Source organism: Cydia pomonella, chromosome 6 (genome assembly GCF_033807575.1).
Source record: "Cydia pomonella isolate Wapato2018A chromosome 6, ilCydPomo1, whole genome shotgun sequence".
In the NCBI taxonomy this organism is placed as follows: Eukaryota; Metazoa; Arthropoda; class Insecta; order Lepidoptera; family Tortricidae; genus Cydia; species Cydia pomonella.
This window is the reverse complement of record NC_084708.1, coordinates 2,421,525-2,441,345: the sequence shown is the minus strand read 5'-3', so window position 1 is coordinate 2,441,345 and position 19,821 is coordinate 2,421,525. Positions and strand designations below refer to the sequence as shown.

Here is a 19,821-nt window from a genome sequence, read left to right as displayed (position 1 = left end):
TCTACTTTTCATTTGGAATACGTGGAAAGTAAAATACATGTGTTTTTTATAATATTTTTTTTAGGGTTTCTTGAGGGTACTTTCAATTAACCATTTTTTTTTATACTACGTCGGTGGCAAACAAGCATACGGCCCGCCTGATGGTAAGCAGTCTCCGTAGCCTATGTACGCCTGCAACTCCAGAGGAGTTACATGCGCGTTGCCGACCGTAACCCCGTCCCCCCTCGTTGAGCTCTGGCAACCTTACTCACCGACAGGTAAAAGTATCGTTATTTATGAAATGGGGAGTTAAATATCAGAATGGAAATTGTATAAAAATCGATTTAAAACCATATTTCAATTGCTTATCGTAAAACAAATGTCCTAATAAGACTGCTCGCCATTCTAATAAGGCCCGGTCAAACTAAGAAAACATAAATACTACAATCATAGCCTATTGAGGGCTTAAATTAAACAATATGTCGATTGATGAAACAAATATTGCGTACAATTTGTGAGTACAAAAACGGGACCTTTAGGAACTGGTCATTTTCATAAACCGTGACACAATAATATACGTACAGTCACGTCTGAAAATATCGATACGAAAAATATGCCAAATATATGTCGATAAAGTCGTGTATACATATTTTTGGCACTTTATTCGTATCGATATTATCAGACGTGACCGTACCTTATCAAATTAGTGTACCGGGTGGGCCGTGCAATACGAGTAAATAATTTAAAAATATATTGTACCTTCCCCTGAAATTATAAAACTTTTGTTTAACAACTTTTAAAAATTATGAAGGCTTTTGAACAGTACAAACTACAGTTTAATTTATTGCTCGTGTTACAAAGGCCACCCGGTAAGTATATGTCGATAAGTAATTTCAAATAAGTACTATTTTAATTGTTTTATAAGTTAATGATGACATTAATGACAAGACAGACGTTTGATGACTATTTAATTAAATATATTGAGCAATATTTATTAAATATCCCAATGTTTAACATGTCCCTAATAGTTGCCTTCAATCTTTATTGCTAGCAAACAAGGTGTCAAGTCAAGTATCAAAAAGGCTGCCAGCAAACAAAATAACAGTATTGACCGAAAGTTAATTAGTATTAAAAATTAACTATTACAAATTGAACCATAAACCGTAACTGACGGTTACAGTTTTCGGTTCAATTTGTAATGGTTAATATTCAATATTTTCAATTCCAATTAACGTTCGACCAACAAAAGCAAAATAACGTTTACCGTACATATTTAAGTACCTCATAGACTAAATTTTTGAAAGATAAATGACTATACTTCATCAACTCCAATATGGAGTAAACCTAATTAGTAATATCCTCAATCTAATAAGCTAACTCCGCACCCCAAGGTCTATAAGGTTTCGAGCTATTCTGCGAATACTGGTTATGCGTGGGCTGGTGAGGATACGGAGTAGGATAATGAGGTACAGGTGGTGCGGGATGAGGGCCAGGGGGCGCTGGAGGTGCTGGAGGGGCGGGGTAGTGGGGGTAAGATGGAGGGGCGGATAACGGTGCGGCTACAGCCATAGGAGCAGCAACAGTTGTCGTCGCAGTTGAGGTGGTTGCTTCTGGTCTTAGCTCCGTATAACCATGTTGCGGCTGAGGCTGTACTGGTGTAGGGTACTGAGGATATCCCCAGTTGGCGGATTTCGCTGCTAGCTCCCTCTGCGCAGCGAAGCACTGTAGATGGCTCATGAGGCGTAGCCGCAAAGGGTCTTGGATGTCGAGGCCTTCGCAGCTGACGAGGTAGCGGGCGACCTCGGCCGCGCACTCTCTAAAGCCGATGCTGTGGTAGTCCATGGCATAACGCTGGGGGTCGTATGCGAACGTGTCGAGACCTGTAACAATGGAGAGGAGAGTTAGTTTTTAAATGTGTAAGCATGATTCTAGTAAAGGCTGCGAACAATATCATGCGATTTTAGTTAATTGCTGGCTAAGTAGGAGAAATGAATTCAATAGATGAACCAAATACCGCAATCAATTGCAATTCGCATGAAATTATCGGTGACGTTTGGAGAGGTTATAAAAGAGACATGCTTGGGTGAGCCAGACAGTCGTTACTTTTTATAAGTGCTTGACTGTAAAGACCGTTGCAGTAAAAAATATAAATTATGTACATAGCTAAGTAATTATCTTTTTTTACATAAGTACTTATAATGGCTTCATAAATACTAAACTAAAGGTAACTGTCGATCGATACCTTTCGTCCAAATTCATGTTTTGTTAACTAAGTATTCTGATCACGAAGTTTAATAAGTTCATTTGAAAAAAATGGCTGTGACATACGGGCAGATGGACGGACATGAGGAATTCGTACCCAAAATGGCAAAAACGGAACCCTTATACTGTTTTTGCCATTTTAGTTACGGAATCCTAAAAATCTAATTTATTCAAACTTCATTAAAATGACATAAAGAGTGCAAGCTACTATGTTATGCATTTGCTACGATAGTCAAATTTATTCAGATTAGAAATTTTATAACCTCAAAACTAATAGTCATAACTTTTTCTTCCAAAATTAAATCCGATTAACTACGAGTATGCACTAAATTATAGTGTCGTTTACATATTATTGTACCGCAATATTAGATATCTTAGGAACCCCAGCATTTCGGACGAAAAAGTTAATTTCCATACTGAGTTTAGAAAATTATTATCTTAAAAAAACCGGGTATATCGTGGTGCTAGCATAAAAGTTCATTAAAACTACGATCGTTTTAAGGGAGACAGTTTTTATTTACTTCATTGTATTCGTACTACTAACAAGATCTTCCAGATGTTACCAGAATTTGCGTATCAAAAGAAAACGAACAAAAAACAAAATTCAAGAACTCATTCAACCCTTACGCAACAAGTTCTAGAAAAGGACAAGAATATAAAAATCTACAGATTAAAAAGAGAGGTTAGAAGTGTAACGGGAACCCTCCAGTTTCCGGACGTCTTCCGTACGGATAGCCAGGGTAAGATGAGCTCTGGTCCCCTTCCAATCAATGGGAATTAATACGCGTAAAAACAGGTTCATTGATGGTTGGGGGGGTCATGTGTGCTGGTCAGGGCAGTGGGCCACCGGGCCAGGGTAAGGTTTGGGGGCATTCCACAAAAAGATTTACTTTGTTGGGGACGTGCCGCGTATGGCAGCTAACTTAATAACCTGGAAAAATCTATACAATACATTATATACCGTTGAATTTAAAATAAATTTTTGGCAAAAGTTTTATTTTTTGTGCAAGCTTTTATCGCTTACTTTTTTTTCCACATGCAACATTTCATCGAGACAATTCTAATAGTCAAACACACATGTTCATCTTCTATCTCCATCATCAGATCAGCTCCATGTCATCATAATATTGTATTGTCATCCGATTTACATATGTATGAAAATTTCAGTTCAATCGGAAATCGGTAAGTGGGTCAAAAGCTTCCAAGATTTGACCTACAATAACTAACGTACAGATACAATATACTAACAGGGCAAGTTATAGAAAAACTTGTCAAATTAAAATTAAATCGGAATCGTTAAAAATAGCGTCACGTACCCGACACATTTCTGGAATCCCGTTTTTTTAAGGATTGCTGTGTTTTTTTTTTATGTTTTTGGCGGAAGTTCGATAGTTGGATTTTGAAGATTGTCAATTCAAAAAAAGAAAAACTATTATTTTAACTAAATGGAATTTAATTGCGTTACAAGTAAAATTCCGCATACACAATTAAGTTACATTTCGTCAAAATATTTGTTCAGTTTTAATCAATATCTAATCTAAGTAAACTAGGGAATCTTTGAATGTATATTAATATTAGGGTGAAAGTCTAAATAAAATAACTCTGATCTACAGAAAAAAACCCTATAAAGGGCTATTAGAGGTTATCTCATTTTAAATCGTATCATTATAGACTGACACTAATTCCTTTTGTAATCAAATAAAGAGGGTTACATTTAAATTAAACTGCTAAGTATTTTATTATTTGCAATATTTACTGAGGCTTATTAAAAGATACCCTTGAAGTTCAAGTAGCAGGCCAATTCGAACGTACACTGATATCAGAATGAAAACTAACTGATGATTGATTGATGCGGTATTGGCGAGGGCGAGAAGCACGATAACTAAATAATATGATTCGAATATCATTATGATTTAATCACTAATTAATAATACACAGTACAAGGCTTATAACTAGATAGTTCCCTGCAAAACTGTATTTACATGTTGCCTGCAGGTAAGTCTCGAAATAACGTATATTTTTTAAGTATGAATTTTAAATTATTTTTAAATGTAAACACTTAAGGCGACTGGCACCACCCCACAAATTCGGAGTTAGCCGCTTAAACCTGGAGTTACCATGGTTACCTATACAATTTGACCCGGGTTAACCGGTTAAACCTGGAGTTACCATGGTTACCAGTACAATTCGGCACTAGGTTAACGGTTTAACCGGTTAACCCCGGGTTAGTGGAATGGTGCAAGTGGCGCTTAAGTGGTACTTGCACATGTGCAAATTTTCGTGCAGTTCTGCCCTTGTTCTATGTTTATTTTCTATTAGTATTGTGAGTGTACATTCGAATTGTCCTGTAGGTCTGCAAAGCCTTGTCTGACAAGTTGTGATGTTAATTATGGCAGAACAACGATTCAATTGGCTGAAGCTTTTGTTCATTTCTAAGTACTTTTCATTTCGCGAACATTCGTTTACGTCTTTTTTTTATTCGTCTTTATTAAACTGTAAGCCATATTTAATGGTTGAAAATGAAGTATAAAAAATATAACAAATTAGTTTTCATTTTTGATGCTCTAAAAGAGGATCATTGTTGTTCTAAAAAGTGTGCATAAAGTGATACGTTTCTGTACTAGAGTATTTTGCTTTCTAAGTAGGTACGTTCCGTTTTTCATTTTTTTACAATAAGCAATTGAAATTTGGTTTTAAATTGATTAATAACACAATTTTCATTTTGATATTTTAATCCCCATTCCATAAATAACGATACTTTGACCTAAATTGTTAATTGGAAAAACCTTAAAAAAATGCTATTAAAAATATACTGTCATATATTTTACTATATGTAATAACACGTATTTTACTTTTCTCGTATTCGAAATGAAAGTAAAGTGTTTTACTAGAGTGAAAGATATGATTTCATCCCTTAGTTGGCTAAAATATACTATTATTATACGAGAAATATCGATGGAGGCTAGCAAATCTAGCAATATGCAAATTGCAGCATATTTTTCTTAAAGTCCATAAGTTTCTGGAAACTTTCACGAGAAAATTTTGATCTTTCGAAACTACGAAACTAATGTTTGGCAAAAACATTTAGTGGGAACTTTGAAATTTTTGTAAATTATCTTTGGCACATGAATGTAGGATAATAAATTAAATGTGATTAATAACCACAAATGTTTTTGAATAAGAACTGATGATATTTTCATATTGCGTTTGGAATTTCAAGTCGATTCGAATAATGACAATAGATATTTCTTCATTTTATTTAAAAAAATTTTTTACTGTATCCTCAAATTCCAGATACGTTCTTAGTCTTTGTCCGCCTCTTCCTTCCTTAATATTGTTTGTTTTTTGGCGCGCAGGTGTGACAACCCTTGCATTAGAATATTTTCTATTCGAAACTCGACCTTATTCCCAAGTAATAAGGACATAAAACTAGGGCTGGCACAATTTCCGCTTGTCATTGTGTGGAATTGACGCGTGATCGTTTAATATGGATGTAGATTAGTAGTTTTTACATGTGAAGGAAAAGGGTGGTACGGGGTAAAATGGAATAGTTATGTTAAAATTATTGTGCCGCGTAAATTGTACGACTTTTTACCATTAGTTATCTATTTTTAGAATGTACGGTAAACTGCAGAGATAATTAATCCCATGTCATAGAAACTTGTTTGCAGAGGGGTCGGTTATCTCTGCAGCTTAGTAGTTCTTCGTGCCAAATTTCTTCAATATTAGTTTAGTAGGTAGAATAGATGTTAAATGAACAAAAAGTTTTAAGATAGATATATTGCTGACTTTATGCCGAAAGAACCGTGAAAATATATTTTGTAGTTTAGGATCAGTAGCGACTTTTATGGTGAAAACTTCCTAATTAAAATAATGAAATAATTTAAATAAATTTGAAACAATTAATTAAGGAATAACAAATAGTTCATTCTTTTCTGAATTTTTGGTTGGATAGTTTACACGCCTTAGGCATTTAAAAGTAACTATTCTACGTAATTTCACTCAGGTAGGCGCCTTAATTTCCCAATTAATTTGAAGAAAGTACCTATAATTTTGACGTGTAACATATACAGACCCCTTGATGAGGGCATAAAGCAAAAGGGCCTCACCGCAGGACACGGTTAGTAGTCGCGTCGAGATTGGACGTTTCCTTTAGGGCTCTACCCTTGCGGTTAAGGGCTCTTTGCTCTACATGTTACCGTCAAAGGTATGCTTAAGTAGCACTTAGTAAGCATGTTAAAGCTAAGGTCCAAAGATGATTGACTTCAGTTTGGTTTTTGGGTTAAACACATTTTAGAAAAAAGGTCACTTCTGTGGAAAATATAATCAAAGTTAACGACTCTGGTAAGTACATCCATATCCCGTTTTCCTTATATGAGTCTCAAGTACTATAAAAATAGTACTTGGGACTATTTATTATTTTGCGTAAAAATTGCGATGTCTACAGGAAAGACGCGAACGTGTTTGCTAAAATATGTGTAAGTCCTTTTGTTTTTAGGCTTTTGAATCCTAAAGTTCATTACCATTTAGATCTAATTAAATTTTCGCAATCACAGTTTCTCCACTACCCAAAGGTTGCCTAGAAGAGATCGCTCTGTTGCGATATGGCCACCTATTGTTTACCTCTATCTTCGTGCATTATATGTGTTTCCATGTACATTTATTCTGAGGTTGTGCAATAAAGACGATTTGAATTGTATTGTATTATTTGAAAAAAATAATTAATTTAAATCAGGATTAACATTGGAACATTATCAAATAGGTATTTAAGCATCACTTAAACTTTTATATTTTAACATTTCAAATAAAAAACCTATAGGAAGGTATTACATTAATAAAAAGCCAAAAAGGGTGGCAGAAAAACCATTAATTTAATTATTGCGAATAAAAGCGATAGCCGGAAGGGATAGTAAAATTTTATCAGATTCTTCATTCAATAAGGCATTCTTTTATCACATTCCTCGAACAGGAATTTGGGTCCATTTATTATTAGTTTCTATTAATAGTTTCGGGGCTAATAAGGGTTCGTTCATGTCCGCACTGATATATAATTGAACAGACTTACGAGTATCTTCGGATGTATATCAACGGCCTAATTCGTTTTCTAATAATCCTATTAGAGACTGACAGCCCGATTCGAACTTTAAGATACGTAATATTAGGTCTAGATACGATATGGATCGGATAATAATATATCATTCATGATTTCGTTATTTCTATTATAAAAAAGTTTTTCATGTTCATGCGACCAGCTGACGTTCTTTCCACCGCGATACAACCGGCTGACATTTTTTTTTAATTCACAATAGCATCTAAAGTTCTAAACTATCATCAGACAAAGTATCAAACGGAAGGCGATGACTAATTTTTTTTCAACTGTTCCTGTGGCTGCCATTCCTCAGTCCACCAACGGAGCGGCAGCTGACATCCACGAGGGTCCATCATACACAGCCGTTAACCACTATAAGAGTTATCGCCCGGGAGGCGATTGGTCATGGGAATCTGTTCCTGGCTCGCGGTCTATAAGTGACGTTTTCGTGTGTGTGATTTGACACTGACATATCCGATCCATATCGTATCTAGACCTAAATTTGACGTTCGGATCGGACCGTTGGTCATATATTTACACCTATTATTACCTACCTTTCTGATCCGTTGGGTTTTCCTTTGGGTTGGATTACGTAATCGTGTTACTATGGTAAAACCAAAACTGGAATTAGAACATTATTAAGACGAAAATCGCCTTTTCATACAAAGGAAGTCCTCATTTTCCTCTCTGAATATTAACATTATTGAAAATATTTTTACACAATTTGTTGTATATCAACCACAGCTCTGCCCTCCTAACGTGAAGTGCAATAACTAATTTTAAAATCTCATTCAATTGTGTGACACATTGTATGAGAATATGGTTAACAATATATTTTAATATGAGTTATTGCACTAAAGTGTATAGCTCTGCCCTCCTAACGTTTACGTGCTATGCCCCTTTTGTATTTTTTTCGAATTTTTAATTATTATAAGAGTTAGAAGGATTTAAGGATTTTTATGAAATCTGTTTATTCCTCCTAATTTTTACAAGAATCAAAAAATCGAAAAAACTCAAAAGTCATAGTTAATATACATCTAATTTTTTTTAAATATTTTCCATAATGTTAATATCCAGAGAGGAAAATGGGGACTATGTTTGTATCGAGAAGCGATGGTCCCTTTTCTTCTTAAGTGAACTAATTCAATTTTGTGCGCTAAAAGGTTTAAAAAAAGATATTTTATAAGAACTTATAAAAGCATGCAATTTTACATTTCTTAAATCATTTCATTTTTATAAAAAAACTTTTAGTCCAATTTTTTTTATACCTCGTCCGTGGCAAACAAGCATACGGCCCACCTGATGGTAAGCAGTCACCGTAGCCTATGGACGCCTGCAACACCAGAGTTGCCGACCCTTGTTTTGTGAAATTTTTAGTATTATATTCATTAGTATTATATGTGGAATAATAGTTACAACATCAATAAATTGCTCTGATAATTAGCTTAAGATAATTATATGTAATACTGTCTTACTATTCATAAGTGCTTGTTGCTAGGCCTACATGAATAAAGTATATACCTATGAACTGAACTGAACTGAACTGAACTGAATCAGCAATAACAACGGTCAAAATAGTCAAGATATACCTCAAATATACTATAATGAAGGTCTTTGTTTTTACGAACGAAACTATGCAAAATTACACCATTTTTTAAGAGGTATTATGCGAAAGTGCATTTATTAAATCTACTATTCATAACTAAACTAGCTTGCAAGTGAAATCCCTCTATAATCCAAGTTTCCCATACAAACAATTCGCAAGGGCTATCATCCCCGCTGGGACAGGGTGGGGAGGGTCGTTCCCACGGACGTAGGTTCGACCCCGGACTGTGATAAGGAAGATAACTGCAATATGGTCAGGGGGTTTTGATAGTCAATTACATATTGAAATTAGGGATAGTAAAATTTGACAAGGCAGATTGTAATATGGTTACATTTGGTTGGGGTACGGTTTTTTAAATAGATATTTTGAATTAAATGTTTAACATTTTAAAATTATACTATTACGGTATTATAGCAACCATTAGAATTGCGCTGCATTCGAAACTTCTAAGGTACTTAGTTCCCAAATTAATTTTCATCACACTTGCTCGAAAAAGATCTTATTTCCTGCAGGTATACCGAAGGATAAACGCATGTATTGTTCCAGCGGGAGTTATGGATTGTAAAAAATATATATATATATAACTCCCGAGGGAGTTATAGCTTTTTTTAATTGTGTAACTAATTCATACGAACCAAGTAGGTATAAGTGAGTTTTACTTTGAAAATCCTGACTCGAGTTTTTAATGCAATCCAGCCTGCGGCTCTCGTGCATCTAAAGACCTCGTTTGCAAAATTTTACATACCCCCTCGTTGCACAATGTACTTGTTATAAGTACCTAGGCGATAAAGTTACGTTTTAGTTTAATACAGTTTATTTACAGGTAAGTAGTAGGAACAAGGCAAATTGTAATATGATCACATTTGAGTGGATAAAGTTTTTTAAATAGTTATATTGAGTTAAAGTTCAGGATGCACATTATTAAACTAAAACTGGACTTAGTTTGAGTATTTCAACACCATTGGCATAACGTTGCATTCTAATTATATCCCATATGTATTAGTTCCCAAATTAATTGGTTACAAGTAAGCGATTTATATTTAGTATAATACTGTTTATTAATTAATGCATATTTACATGAATAATGAGCATAAGGTGCAATGTTTAACATTACCTAAAAAAATACTTAGAAAAAACTTATTTTCAAACTTATAATTGGTAAACTAATCTATTATTTCCGGACTGTCCATCTCAAGCTCCCAGCTTCACACGACAAAAAACACTAAACCTGAACGCTATAACCTCAAAATGTAACTTTAAACGCCTTTGAATTGTGTTTGCCGCTTTAATGAACCCATTGTTGACCGCGATGGCCCTTTAATAGACCCCAGTACCCAGGTAGGCACCTGGCGGTAGAAAAAAACCAGGAAGTGTGACCATATGTGGGTATTTTTTCTATTATGGGTGAGTGAGAAGTTTGTGGTCGGGTGTTTATGAAATGGATAAGGATTATTGATTTGATGCCTAAAGCCATATTTTAAGAAACTTTGATTGTTAATGGTTATTTTGATTAGGAAATGAGGTTCTAAGGTATTCCTAATACTTTAAAAAGGGCGATATACCTTTATATGAAATTATATATACATATATGTGTTTGTGTGTGTGTGTGTGTGTGTGTGTGTGTGTGTGTGTGTGTGTGTGTATCATGTTAAAAAACAATCAAAGCACCTAAAGGTACATACTATATTGCTTATTTTAAAAAGTAATTACCCAACACTTTCGTAAAAAAATTGTTCGCGCGCGATAAACAAATTTATTCTGTAAAACGCCATCTAGCGTCTTATGTGGTAATCTTTAGAGTAAGTACGTGAGAAATACGCACATTATTATTGATCTCGTTCGGTAGGTGTGTGGTTTTGAAACAAGAACATAAATTTTGCATGTGGTTTACTTTCAGTAAACATTGTGATTACAAACAATTATGAACAAAATTAATTTCATCTCACAAGGTCACCTTTACCTTTCATAACAAAATAATTCCCTAGTGACATTTTGTCCTTTAATTTTCATTTTCTTTGATCATTGATATTTAAGGTTATGTGCTTTTAATTCCTAATTACAAACTAAGAGTATTATTTAATGAGCCAATTTACTTTCAATTATTGTTAACAATGTAAATGATTATCAGTTCATGGTTATTTTTAAATAAAAGCAGGTACAATTTGTACTATACGTATTTTATCTATTAATAATGGAAAAAAGGATGAAAAAATTAATGAAGAAAAGACCATTATTTATAATTGTAACTAAGCATAAATAATTTAGCCACCTGCTTTCTGTCTTCTATGGCTGGTCGTTTAAATATATCTATAGTAAACACCCCTATAATGGAACAGGCACCAGTAAAGGGATGGTATAGACAAATCCTGTAAAACAAGTATTTACCAACAGTTTTTAAACGCTGACGACATTTTACCATAAACTAGAGCCAAAGAGCTGCTTAAGTTTAATTTTTCATTGAGATTTTGTTAGTTTGAAAATTAATGACGCCATACATCCTATGACTGGAGCACAAAACCATAGTTTTAATTGGTTAATAATATTGAAACCAATTGCAGAAGCTTTAATTAAAAACATAGAAAACATAAAGGACGAATTGGACATTCAACTTTTAAAGCATAAAGCGGTAGAAATTTACATATGTCGGTGAAATATCAAAAATACTCCAATTTTTCTCTTAAGTCCCATGATTGGTGCCGTTAACATACGAGTATCTTTCACTTTTTTTTTCAACCGAAACAAACCGCAAAGGCCTTGGCCTTTAACCATAAAGACAATACACATGTGTTATGTTGTTAACCGAACCGCGACCAAAACCGCAAAATCTGGCTAACCGCACATCCCGAAATTATCGTACAAATTAAATTAGTGAAATAACATTACAGGAAGGAAGAACAATTTCATAATTAAGTGGGGAATGGCTTTTTCCTCTTCTGATGTTTAATTTAGACCGGTAAAAATATTTAAAAGCATAATTGTTTTGCTCAGTCAAGTAGCATCTTGTTTTTAATGAGAAGATAATAATGATCTTGGGAAATAGGCTTTTAAAATTAAGCTGTAATTTATATTACAGCTTAATTTTAAAAGCCTCTAGCGCGTCAGGTATGTTCGCTGCGGCGCGCGTAGATTGCTTTCACACGGTAATGCGCGGGCGCGCCGCATCCCTGATGCGTCGGGTGCGGGACAGTCCCAACATCATTCTGAAGATGATAGCCGAGAGGGTGGATTGTGTTGTGTCTATTTATCACACTGTGGAAGATTACATTCTCCCACTAGTACTGTCGAATGGTAAAGCCCGTTTAATATTTTAGGATTTTTAAAATTTAGTTTTTTAGTTAGTTTTAGTTAGTTTAAAAAGATATGTGTCTCTTGTTACACGAAATAAAAGATTTTTTATTTTTATTTTTTTATTTATATTTACATCAAACCAATTTGGAAGTGATAAATGTCATTATTATTAAGTTTTAGTGTAAGTATAGTATAAGTCTGTTTATTTATTTCCGATCACAATGCTGTCCTAAAACTACTTTCAGACCTCTTAGTGGGAATTGTCTTAGGATGTAGACTGTATCTACCATTTTGAAATCATGCCTGTAAATGTTATTAAGCCTGTATCTGTTTTTTTCCCAATAAAGAAAATAAAATACTTTTTTTTTGATGTCCGAGTAATTGTTGGAACATTTGTACATGTAAAAAAATCCCATTTGATAAGTTGTGACATTTTCCCATAACATAAGCTTTAAACTTTACAATAGTTTCAATGACCATCCTGAAACCGGATCGAATCTGAACACATAACATATTGAAAAAAATCCGCCCAAAAAAAAAACATCTAAACATTCAAGTTCACTTTTGAATTGAATTAGAACTTTAATGCTACGAAACGTAGTATTTTAGTACAAGCATGATGGTTGTTACGACGTTTTTCTCGGAGATAGTGGTCGAACATTGGCACCTGTCGGATACGGAAGCGGGCCGTGGGAACGCGGAACTGCGCGGGCGCACCACGCGGCGATCTCCCGATGTGCGGGCGCAGCGGTGATTACGGAGGGACGTATGTGCTAGAAATTACAGTGACAGTTACGTCAATTAGGAGGAGCGTTGGTAGTTGAGGAATTTTGGGTGTCGAGTAGGTATGATCGTAAAAATACAGTATAACCTGCTTAAAGAATCAGAAGAAACCACGCCAGAATGCGTCTTTAGCGGGTAATCGTATATTTAGATACGAAAATAATTTGAAGAGATATTATGCAGGGTATTGAATTAAACGCGATCGTATTATGCAACTTCTAATGTTATAACTTGATTTTAATCTTAAGAGTTTGTAATATCTATTAACCCCTAAATAATGGTATCAACATAAGAGGTCAATGTACATAATTTCTATTTAAAAAAAATACCTACGTACCTATCAAAAACTAAACTCAAATTAACATTCATTTTCAACAAAGGCCGAGCGTAAAATGACAATAGTTACGTAGTCTACCATTAAAGACCCATAGCATAGTAGGCAAAACCTTGAGGAGGTTTGTGTGCCGATGGGGAGTTCAGAGAAAAAAGAACAATACATATATAATGTCTTACATATAGTAATAAAAAAAAAAAAATTGGATTCTTAGTATAAGTAAGACGAAAAGACGAAACGAACGAACGAAGAGTGAAAGACGGGAAGTATTAACATTATATATTTGTTAATTATTATTGTTAATTGATTTTAGGTACACTCTAATTAAAAACGACCTATTGATAAATGGTTCAAATCCCGGCTCGTACCAATGAGTTTTTCGGAACTTATGTACGAAATATCATTTGATATTTACCACTAGCTTTTCGGTGAAGGAAAACATCGTGAGGAAACCTGCATGCATCTGCGAAGAAATTCAAAGGTGTATGTGAAGTCCCCAATCCGCATTGGGCTAGCGTGGGGACTATAGCCCGAGCCCTCTCGCGCATGAGAGGAGGCCTGTGCCCAGCAGTGGGACGTATATCGGCTGAATTATTATTATTATTATTGATAAATGAATGATTTATTGCGTTGATCTGGTAAAATACTTATTAGTCGGATTAAATATTTTTTGAGAACATTGAAAAGAAACTTACTTTCATTAAATTCACTTAAAAGTAACAGTCACGAAAAAGTTGCAACTTTTTTAATAGCCCGGATAACGGAACCAAGTTTCTTTTGCTTTTTTACGATTTTTATGAAGTTTTTAGCTAACCGTTAAATCTTTTATTGATTTGGAGGAAGCGGAAATGAGTTGTTGAGTGAATGAATGGAGAGTGAATGACAGATCTCGGGACTGAATGGACGGAATAGCGGTTTTTGAAGTACGACTTTTATTCCGGATATTATAAGCTTTTACGTTTTTAGATAAGTATAGTAAACGCCCCTATGATGGGACTGGTACAGTCAGCATCAGAAGTAACGGATCAAATAACGCTTCATAAGTATCTACCATTCTGTACCAGCTTATCAAAAAGTGATGTCTTTAATATAGAACAAGTAAGACTGTACAAGATATACTTTTGAATGTGAATTTTAGAAATTTGTCTATATTTGGCAAAGTTATCCGGAATGTCAGATACTTTTGGCGCGTTGTTTCATCCGTTACTATTGATGCTGACTGTACCAGTAATGGGATGGTATAGACAAATCCTGTAGGGTTAAGATGGTCGACTCTTTATCATTTGTCACCATGCCTATCACATTCTAACAAGTATATAAGTGCGAAAGTGACGGGCATAGTGACACGTGATAAAAATGGAACCATGCTGCTACCGCTGTAAAACAAGTACCTATTTACCATCAGTTTTTAAGGGCTGGCAACATTTTACTATAAACAAGAGCCAAAGAGCTGCTTAAGTTTAATTTTTCATTGATATTTGGTAGTTTAAAAATTAATGGCGCAAAAAAAATATATTTTTAATTCGTTAATAATATTGAAACCAATTGCAGTAGCTTTCATTAAATACTAAGAAAACATAAAGGACGAATAAGACATTCAACTTTTAACGTATAAAGCGGTAGAAATTTTACAGATGTCGGTGAAATATCAAAAATACTCCAAATTTTCTCTTAAATGTCCGATGATTGGTGCCGTTAACATAATATTTTTTTTATCTATAATGGAAAGGGTGTAGCAAGATATTTAGCCAGTTAAAAACTGTTCTCAAAGCTTTGAGTTCGAAACTATTATCAGATGATGCCCCGTGATGAAAAAATACTTCATAAATTTTTAACCTTCTACTGCCCCTTGGAACCTTATAGCATTCATTTAACCCCAAAAGATTTTTTTTTTTTCTCCAAAAGTATCAAACGGACCAATTATCAAATTTTTAATTTTTTTCTAGGAAAATTAATGTATGTGTGCATGTCACTTGATTGCACATAAACACGTTAATAAGTAGAGAGCTGATTTTTTAAAATTTTCGTATATTTGGTTAAAGTGTAACATAGACCTTCATGCATTTCAATATAGGTACATTTAATTGGGCATTATAAAAATAAACTAACTTATCTATTAAATAAAACTAAATTAAAACTAAAAACTAATACTAAATAAAATTAAAATATGTCTAAAAAATAGTTTATATAAGTCACGGCAATATTCATGCATACAATATTGTGCTTTTAATAATTTTAAAGAAAAAAAAAACGTTTTAGTGTAGAAGGTTTAATAATTCTATAAAGTATTTTCTCGTCACGGGGCATCATCTGGTAATAGTTAGTTTCGAACTCAAAGCTTCAAGGTGCCTTTCCCGAGGTAATATTAACTGTGACCCATTTTACGACTAGTTGGAAATAAACAGGTTGTTTACTTACGTTAAAACTTATAATTGGACTTAGATAACAACATCGAATTATATGAAAATTATTTTACGTATACCTATGTAAGAAAAGTATCCTACCTTTAGCATGTAACATCTTGAGGTGGTCCACAGTCAACTGCAGTATCTCCGCCTTCTCCAGCTTGGCGCTGCCCTGTTTCTCACAAGCTGCTGGGACAAGCCTCTTCAGCTCGGTGAGGGAGGTGTTTATGCGGTCACGTCTTTTCTTCTCAATGACGCCTCGGCGGCGTTTGCGCGTCATAAGTTGACAGGAGTCACCGCCGGGAGAACTGAGGATGAAATCTCTAATTATATACTGAAATAAGTATAATATTATAGGGGCTTCTGGTGACGAGAAAGGTGATCACTGGCACAGCATATAAGTATCGCCATTCATCGAGAAAATACGGCCTTCTGGGCACCTTGCTCGTTGACGGCTATCTAGGCCAACTGTTTTATCTATAGCTTTTTGTTCTTAGGACCTAAGTTTTATTATGTTTGTTAATTTGTTCTTTGTCAATAAATAATTAAACTTTTGTATGTTTGTATGTGAGAGAAAAGGGACTACGGCCTTTCAGTGCTCAGGAAAATTCAAATATTTAATAAAATACTTTGATTTGTTCCTTGAAAGAAAATCTTATTAACAACTTAAAAATTAAAGTGAAGAACATATGCCAGGGTAAAGGTAAATTTGACGACCGGTTTGGCCTAGTGGGTAGTGACCCTGCCTACGAAGCTGATGGTCCCGGGTTCAAATCCTGGTAAGGGCATTTATTCGTGTGATGAGCATGGATATTTGTTCCTGAGTCATGGGTGTTTTCTATGCATTTAAGTATTTATACATATTTATATATTATATATATCGTTGTCTAAGGACCCTCAACACAAGCCTTATTGGGCTTACTGTGGGACTTAGTCAATTTGTGTCTAAAAAAAAACAATTCAATATTTTTAATTCGAATAATACAATCCATATTAGTAAACATAGTTTATTTTTCAAGTAGGCATATTACAATGCGCTTATGAAAGACAAATACAGCTAAATGCAAGTTGATATCCATCATAGCAAGTGAATATACACACCTGCGGCAGTAGTACGGTCGCATTTTAATCACTTGTCACCATGCCTGTCACGTTCTAACAAGTATGTAAGTGCGAAAGTGACAGCATAGTGACAAGTGATAAAAATGGGACCTCGCTAAAGCCGCTGTTTTCCAGATTGATAGGATAACAATGGATTTGTAAAATCATACTTTTTAGAACACACCTATAACTAGGCTGTAACCAAAAAAGGGATAAAGTTTTTAAATTTTTTGTGCTTGGTAATTGTTAAGTTCAGTCATAATAATACTAGTAGTAAGTGTATTAAAAAAATGTATTTATTTCTGAGTATTTAATTTTTTTTATTATAAAATACAAAAACATAGGTACATCGACAATTCATATGCCCATTTTTTTATATGAATTGTAATTCCGCTTGCAGACTTCACTGCTTGATAAATATTGTTTACATCAACAACTTCGTAAATCCGCGCTTCGATGAACTTTGCTACAAGTAACGTAAAAGTAGAGCCGCTTAGTTTTCGTAGCCGCGTAGCTCTACGGTCGTAGCACTCTATGTAGAGCGACGAACTCTTATTAGAATCTATTTCGAAAATTATTAAATGTTTCCTACCCTGAATTAGGTATTCTTAAGATTTTATTTTCAATAACCCCCGTTATGATGAAGACTATTTTTATTTGTTGTAAGTTGTATCAATGTACAGTGCTTTGCAAATAAGCATTCTAAATAGCCTTTCAGGCAGGAAAAAAAATGTTAACTAGCTAGTAATTTTGCCTTTTTTTGCGATAAGACTAAAAACCAGTTTTTTTTGTACTAGGTACACCAAAGTTTGCTTTATAATTATGATATAACTGTTTTTGTACATATATTTATCATGGTTTATTTTATTAACATGTTGTAAATGGAACAATGTGCCTACTTCGTCTCAAAATTTGCCGCGCAATTCAAAATATAATTTATATTAGGTATGTTCATATACATCATCAAAAGTTGTGACATTAGTTTTTATATATCAAAATTATTAGACCACCATTATACAGTAGAAAGCAAATTTTACGGTAAGTATCCTTGTTTTTGAAGAGTAATTAAGTACAACAGTAATATATGTATTACTAGAAGCGGACACGGGGCGGGTAGTCCGGTGGTTCTTCTCTCTGCGGCCCTGACCACCGGCAGCTTGGGCCCTGCCCCGCTGCTGGCGACACCCTAGGTTAGGTTTTTTATAATGTGTTTGTATGAATAAAGAGAATAAAGCTAAGTACTCACGTGGCATCTTTACTGCTCTCCTCCGAGAACGCATCATCCTCGCTCTCCGAATGCGTGCGTTTGCTCCTGGGAGCCGGAGCCGCTGCTGGCGCGGGCGCCGGCGGCCAGTAGCCCCACTGCTGCTGTTCCATATGGCGGTGGTGGTAATCCATGTTCGGTGACAGGTTGGAAACAGGTTAGTCAACAGTCACTCGTTCTTCACGGACATTGGATGGTTGACAAGTTATTTTAGACTTATAGATGTTTTAAATGTAAATAAATTCACTTCAGTTTTAGGAGTCACTGTTATTAGTTGATGATTAGAAACGCTGCCGATTTTTTCTAGTTTTTAAAGTTTAAAGTGTCTAAGATTTACAAGTTCTCTTACACAAGTTGAGATCACTGAAAATGTTAAACACAAATTTACTTCAAACTGTATTTTCTTCAGATTTGTTTAGTTTTTAGGAGACATAGAAATAATGAAGTTAAACTCTTGAAGAAAAGAAACTCAAAGGGTGAGTTACGATCACTGAAAACTTTGATCACAAAACTTACAAACTTTAATTTTTCAGTCACTTGCAACTTTGCACTAAAGCACAATTTTCTCAAAATTAATTATCGTCCAAAATCTAAAGGTCACTTAAGTTTCCGCAAGTAGGTCACGTTTCGTTTCTTTATTCGCGCGTCTGTATCAGACACGTGCGCGCGCGCCGGCGTCGTCGCGGAGTGTGGCGCCGCGTGCGGCCGTGTGCCGCCACCCTTCGCCCATTTATTAAAAAAAAAACGTTTAACCACCACCACCTTTCATAAACTTTCAACTTTACCGCCAACACGTTAAGGTTGAAGTTGGAAAAAAAATGTTTGTGGAATTGGAACGCTTTGGTTTTTAGAACGCACGCGAATGTATGCACTCGCCTTAATAATAACTAAGTTACGCTACCGCTTTGCTAGATTAATTTAAACTGTATCACAATGATATAAAGCTTATTGTGATAGTAAATATAATTTTGTAAATATGTAAATTGACAATGTTACGTTCAGCGTTTAAATGCGCTATTTTGAACTTTGTAAATATAGTGTAATGAAGTTTTTAAGCGCAAGTGGAGATCAAATACAGTTCGAACTATGCGTAAATTTTTACTCATCATTTCCGTCTTTAATAATAGCTTTTAAACACGTAGAAATAAGGTTGAAATCGGCTTGTTTTTACAGTTTTAGGGGATAAATAGCCACGTGTCAGACGGACGGTGGGAAATGAAGGAGCAATTAGGAAATGCAATTTTATTCCCAGTTATTGGTGTGAATGCATGGGGGATGTATGGGGTTGCATGGGAGCGTGGGAGGATTAACTTGCTATATGGTAAATAGGGGTAAAAAGCTAGTTGAGTTATAATCGTTTTGAGTGCTTTTTTAGTAGCGCACCCTTGTTTAAAGTTGATGTCAAAGGGACTTGATTAAATTTTATGATGAAGATATTTTAGGTATATGTGGTATATATGTATTAAAATCAACACAACACTTCATAAATTCTAGTTTGAGTTGGTAAGGATAGAGTAAGTATTTATATGTATACTTAGTTGAATCTATAATTGGTTATGCTCTTGACTGTTACGGATTGACAACTAAAACTAACTTAAACAAATTAGAAAGTATGCAAGTAAGATTCCTAAAACTGTTAGCTAGTAATAAAACTAAAGATAAAACTAAAAAAGATTATAGAAATTTGTTCAAAATTTGTAACATTCTTCC

At 34.5% G+C, this 19,821-nt stretch overlaps 1 protein-coding gene across 1 annotated transcript; it reads right to left on the bottom strand.

The window, feature by feature from the left end:
* Positions 1-208: 208 nt before the first annotated feature.
* Positions 209-18,349, bottom strand: LOC133518690 (hairy/enhancer-of-split related with YRPW motif protein-like). Its single transcript, XM_061852366.1, has 3 exons — positions 18,094-18,349; positions 15,846-16,054; positions 209-1,859 (listed from the first exon to the last, which is right to left on the bottom strand). Exons 1-3 carry the CDS (start codon positions 18,243-18,245, stop codon positions 1,345-1,347), a joined length of 876 nt encoding a protein of 291 aa, XP_061708350.1. The 5' UTR covers positions 18,246-18,349; the 3' UTR covers positions 209-1,344.
* Between the last annotated feature and the right edge of the window lie 1,472 nt (positions 18,350-19,821).